The following is a 6,217-nucleotide window of genomic DNA, read 5'->3' as shown; positions in this document are numbered from 1 at the left end:
GACTGTCCAAAAAACAGAAATGCAACAGAATTAGCTACTGCTTGTGAGACTATACAGGGGTTCAGAGTGTAAGGAACACTTGTCACCACAGGGATTGTATGGTTCTTGGCTTATCTTTGTACAATGAATTCCTCTAATGAAGAAAAGCAAGCATCCAGTTCCTGGTCCTGGTGGTACAAGGAGTGGCAGATCTCCCATTGCACAGCTTTCTCAGTGACAGATCTGCCCCCCCCCCCCTTCTTTTTCCCTCCAGGTGCTTTAGCAACGGCAGCTGTCACCTCAATCATTTCCAAAACAGTGTTAGCATATTTCTATTTTCATATTCTATTTAATACTTTTTTAAATACATTTACAGTATGATGTATATCTTACATCATTATAATGGAGATTTTTCAGACAGGTATTTTATTTTTGTCTGGTGCAGAGAGGGTCACTTATGGTTTTCTACAAGGCCCATGTTTACAATATTCGGATTTAGTGAAGCCAGCACACAAATTCTTACAATACAGCATCAAGCCACTTTGTGGGGATGAATGGGCCTATTTTCTGGTAATGTATCTCACAGGTGCAGCTTGCCCATGAAGAGTGGATGTGATTTGACTTTCTTTTATGCAGCAGAGAACTTTCGGAGGGTGATAACAATCAGGGCGATCAGAACAGAGGCACCAAGGAGGGCGGCCAGGACAATGGCAGCGACAGCTCCGGGACCCAGGGAACCTGCAGAAAGGATCACAAAAACATTCAATGTATCATGTAATATTTTGTATATAGGTAGTTGATTTTATTTGTATGCTCTGTTTTGTTATAGAACTGGAGATGAGACCTAGATATCATTGATCTTAATACAATTATTAAGACCTGGATGTCTCTGCATTCCTGTCCCTTATACAAAGGGAAATGTGGCACACATTACTTATATCCGTCAACACAGAGGGCAAAAAGGGTTACTGTGCTGCTCAGTACACGAGTGCTTACTAAAAGGTTGACTACACTGTGTCCGGTTAGAAATTGGTGCTTGCAGCATTTAGTCAATGTTGATGCTACATCAATTGCAGTGGGTGACAGAAAGCTGGTACACCAGACACCTGACTCCCAGGAATATGTGTCAGAGTCACATTGCATAGCACCACTTTCTACAAGTAAAGCAGCAAAAGCTTTACATTATGATCTATCATTTAGGATACCCATATTTCTGGGAACGCACTCTTACCACTGGTCAGCATGGTCATCAAAGGGCCCCTATGCAAGAAACCTTTTGGTCTTCCATTCAACTACTGCCCAAGTTATTTAGATAGATAAATAAAAATATGAAGTAAAGCCTGTGAGACAATTTGAGCTCTCTTGTTGTTCATAATATATAACTGGGGTCAGACAGGAAACGTTCCCTTCAATTTGAGTCCAAATGGTACCAAGAGAAAACGGGAGAAATATTCTTCAAGTCTCAGTGCAGTCAAGCAATAAGTGAAGGGTGTGTATGGGGACCAGCAAAGTTTGGATACTACAAATCAAGAGCATTGGGACGTCATCCTAAAAAAAATCTCATGCCCCCAACTTTCCCTTAAAGTGAGCCACGCCCAATCCACATCTAGTGTGCATGGGATCCTAAGTCCCAGGAGGTTCTTTGCACAAATGGTATGTCTGCCCATGACTCCTAAGGTTAAAAAGAACCACTGAACATAGATTAGATGATTTTCATAAACTGGTTTATGTAAAACAGTTTTTAAAACTTACCTCCAGACAATTTATTTATTTTTGTTCTACATACACTGTGGAGGGGTTATAACTTCTGTCAGGTTTTTATTCCAGCTGCTCGATTATAGTGGACATGAGATAGGACACGTTAAGTTTGTTCATAGGCTAATATACTGTATATACTGTGTAGCACAAGGTACTTGTAAAACACACATTCCATATTCAAAATGATGCTACCAAAACTAGTGTGTGCTGTAAATTGCCTCTGGCATTGTTGCTGTTTCTTCTTGCTGAAGACTGCCATTTTGCTGAAGCCTAGAGCCCCTGGGCAGCAGTAAATCTTTTAGGCTGTCAGCAGATCTGCCTCTAGTGATTTTAAACACAGTGCCAAAAACATAGAGACCAACTGAGCATGTGCAGAGCAGGGTGAGACAGTGTATTACTGAATTTTTAAACAGTATAGACACTTATTTGTAATGTTGTACATAGCTATATTTGCAAATGGGACAAGACTGAGGTAATTTAGCGGGACTTAATTTTCTGACTAAAGTTCCAGTTTAATAATGAAATATTTTCCAACCCACAGACAAATTTTACCCTTTACCTTTACTTTCTGCTTAGCAATGCATCCCACAAAGAGCAATAGGCTAATGAGCAAAGTTTCACATGTAAGCGAATAAATGTTGCTGCTGCCAGGGAACTCAGCTCCATGTCCAGATCCAGAAAGCCCCAAGACCATGGCTTTTCCCAGTTACTGTAGAGTTACAAGGGGGGGGGGGGGATTTACTAAAATCAAAGTGTGCAAAATGTTTTGCAGCTCTGCACAGAAACCAATCCGCTTCCAAGTTTTATTGTCAAAGCTTAATTGAACAAGGTGAAGTTAGAAGCGGATTGGCTACCATGCACAGCTGCACCAGATTCTGAGTGCTCCAGTTTTAGCAAATCAACCCAGTGTATCAAAAGGGCAAAGGGAACATTAGAGGCACAAAATCAGCAATGGTAGCAGAAAGCCTTACAGTGCAAATTGGGTTATAATGTCCTGCTACCACTGCTGATTTTGTGCTTCCAATGATCAAACAAAATATTTTGATGTTTTGGATGTCCACTGGCAGACCCATTTTTCCTGATACAAAGTTTCGGGTGTGTCAGCCACATCATGTTTTGTATAGCTGTGGGTATTTATATCGTTTTAAATGTTTGTAATTATTTTATATAAATAGTTTTTTTAATCTTAGGTTTAGTGGTTCTTTAACTTGGAATACACCCTATTTACTAGTGTAAAAGTTCTTTTCATTAAGCTGCCCATACATTATACAATTTTCTTATTCAATTTCCTTTAGATTTACCTTCAACTATGTAGTGCCTGCCTGATTGAGTACAAGCTGAAAGTTTTTAAATTTGACCTCATATTATATGGTTTTAGAAAATATAAAGGAAAATTGTACAAGAAAGTTGTATAATGTATGGCGGGCCTTAGCAAAGCAGTAAAAAGCAGAAACTTCCTAGTTCTCAGCACAAATTCAAAAGGGACTCTGTGTTTGTGAGAGAAGAACTGTTCTTCTCGCCCATACCACCAGCATTAATTCCTACTGTGTCGTGTTGGAGTGGAGGGAATCTCTCTGGATGTTATGGACAATGCAAACAGTCCTTCCTTCAGACAGGTAAGTGTTCATTAGACACTGCATAAAAATGTAAAGATGTCACATACCATCACTGTTACCCAGAGGATCCTCAAAGGTGGGGTCTGGCTCAGAGGCATCACGGGGAACCCCAGTAGCATCAGAGAAGGGCACAGATGGTGTGGTCTCAATGGGTTCTGCTCCTGAAGGAAGTTCTGGAGGCTCCTGCCACACTGTGGGTGCTGCCGCTTGGGGATAGCCTACTGTACCAAATCAAACATAACAGGATCATGACACAAACAAGGAAGTAGGTATATGCAATACATCAATAATTTTCTACTCTAAACTGTATATTCATCTATTCTACATCAACACCACTTCCAAGTTTAGTAACACATTGGGGTTGATTTACTAAAGCTGGAAAGGGCAAATCTGGTGCAGCTCTGCATAGAAACCAGTCAGCTTCCAGGTTTTTTGTCAAAGCCTAATGGAACAAAGAGAAGTTAGAAGCTTATTGGCTACCATGCACAGCTGCACCAGATTTGGCACTTTCTGCTTTTATTATATCAACCCCAGTATCAGTGAAAGTATATTTTATATACAGGCTAAAAGTTACACACATGCATCAATTAATTAAAATAGCTCCTAAGAGATGGGGGTGATATCCCTTTCAGCCTAACCCCTCCTCCCCCTAACCTGAACTCTTCTTCAGTCCTACCTTAACTTTCAACACCATCCTTATACATTGTAATTATAATATTCCTCCCAGCCCCATCCCTGTAGTGTATGATACACATAGGTCAACAGGTTTGGACAATTTTGTACAAAGATAAAATAGATACACTACTAATGATTCTGACATGGGTTAGAAATGCTGAAAACCTTTGACACTCATTAAATAGATTATGTAAATACAGTAATCCCCCGCTCCATCGCGGTTCAGTTTTTGCGGTCCCGGTAATTTGCGTTTTTTTTTGTAATGTTATTTTACTATATAAATCATTAAAAATGAAATATTTTTGTGTTTTCCATAGCTCTTGCTATGTCTCTTAGTATCTTTTATGTGTTTAAATGAGTTTCTATTGTTTTAAAAGTGTGTTTAAAGACCTTAAAATGCTTTTACACGTACAGTGACAGTAAAAAAAACATGCCTACAATGCATTTTAATAGGGTTTTTCTATTTCGCGGAATTTCACTTTTCGCGGCTGGGTCCGGAACGTAACCCCCGCGAAGGAGGGGGGTTTACTGTATCTGGATAAAGAGTTTATTAGCATACCTCTTCAAGGCACAACTATATTCATGTTTGAGCCATTCTACAATGGCTATTGTAATATACAGTATCTTCAGAGAATGTTAGGTTTTATGTCTATATATTCTATTCTATAAGAAAAAAAAAATCAATAAACTGAGGTTAAATCACACAAGAAAAATTAGGACTCCCTAAATGTGCTAAATAACTACAAAGTGCTAATTAGATAAAAGAAAAAAAACCTCATATGCAGTATATATTTATAATATGCACGCATAGAGTACTGTTTATGCCCAAAGAGCAAAAGTGCTAAAATTATATTGCCACTCCTTACAGAATCTATCACAATTCAAAAAAGTACCTGCTTTAAAGGTTCATGCAGCCCTGTTAATGTCCAGTGACGAAACGTGTAGAGACTGGACTTCTGGTAAATTACATCAGATCCGATCATATCACTTCCACTGATTGGAACATATTCTGGCTTTGACATTCAGAGAAGCAGTAGTGTTTCCAACTGATAGTCTAGCTGGTCATACCGAGTGCCAGATAAGGCACAATTATATCTGTTAGTACATACTGTACACTCTTACTATGCGTTTTAAGTAAACATCTTGTGCAGTGATATTTCTTCTGGATCTTTGTCCCTCTTCCTGAGCGATAAACAAGCTGTATGTGGATGCAGTCTGAGACCTCCCTAAAGTGGTAGGAAACCAGAAAGAATGATCTTGGCACAGTAAAAGACGCATATCGACCTTCTTATAGTTTTAAGGGGTCAATTGCAGTTGGTGAGTAAGCACCACTCTTAAGGGGGCACCCTGGCCCACATGAAACTTTTGAAGGGTGGACTAGAGTGGCATATCACTAATGTGGAGCACTTTTAAGGACTTTGAAGTACTCTCACTGGATCATAGAGCTATGTTTTGGTGTGATTCACTTGCATGAACATTTAAAGCAAAACCTTTTTTGGATTGTGATATATTCTGTAATGTGTAGATGTGTAGCAATATAACTTTAGCATGTTGGGTTTAAAACTTAGACTATGCTTGCACATCATATTTATATGATTAGGATATACAGTGTATATATGTATATATATATATATATATATATATATATATATATATATATATATACATACAGTATATCGTTTTTTTTTAGATGTTAATAAGCACTTTGCAGTTATTTAGCACATTTAGGGATCTCTGCTTTTTTCTTGTTTGATTTTGTTAATATAGTGCAGATTTGGGTAGCACATAAAACAGCTACCAGGCTTGTAGCGGAAAGAATATTAAGACAAAAAGTGTGAGTGCCACCAGAATATTTAGTAATTAACTGATCTCAGTTGCAGTAACTAACAGTGAGTTGTACCCAGATGGCGACCCCACTACTTCCTGTTGAGAGTAGGAAATGGCGAAAGACTAAGAACAGGAAGTGATTTAACAAGAGTAGTAGAAGGGGATGTGTGTAGTAGTAGGAGACTTCGGTATAAAAGGAGCCACTTACAAGCGTCCCTAGCTTCTAAAGACGCCCATGGGAGGGGCGAAACGCGTAAAGTGAGGGACCACAGAGTGACATCAGAGCCTGTATTTGGAACGCACGCCGCGGTGGCGGTCATTACATTCCCTTCAGCTTGGAATTGCTTTTAAATGTGTAAGTG

General features: G+C 39.0%; 1 protein-coding gene across 1 annotated transcript in view; it reads right to left on the bottom strand.

Moving 5' to 3' along the window:
* Nucleotides 1–366: 366 nt before the first annotated feature.
* The window catches only part of SNORC (secondary ossification center associated regulator of chondrocyte maturation), a 61,435-nt gene continuing 55,584 nt past the window's right edge, over nucleotides 367–6,217 (bottom strand). The window contains exons 2-3 of the mRNA XM_082251279.1: nucleotides 3,401–3,574; nucleotides 367–717 (exon numbers count right to left, since the gene is read on the bottom strand). Coding sequence (XP_082107405.1) covers nucleotides 608–717; nucleotides 3,401–3,574 — 284 coding nt within the window. The 3' untranslated portion in view covers nucleotides 367–607. The remainder of the gene's footprint in view (nucleotides 718–3,400; nucleotides 3,575–6,217) is intronic.

The sequence above is a fragment of the Pelophylax lessonae genome, assembly GCF_965119305.1.
Source record: "Pelophylax lessonae genome assembly, chromosome: 3".
Classification (NCBI taxonomy): Eukaryota; Metazoa; Chordata; class Amphibia; order Anura; family Ranidae; genus Pelophylax; species Pelophylax lessonae.
This window is presented reverse-complemented; position numbering and strand designations above follow the sequence as displayed.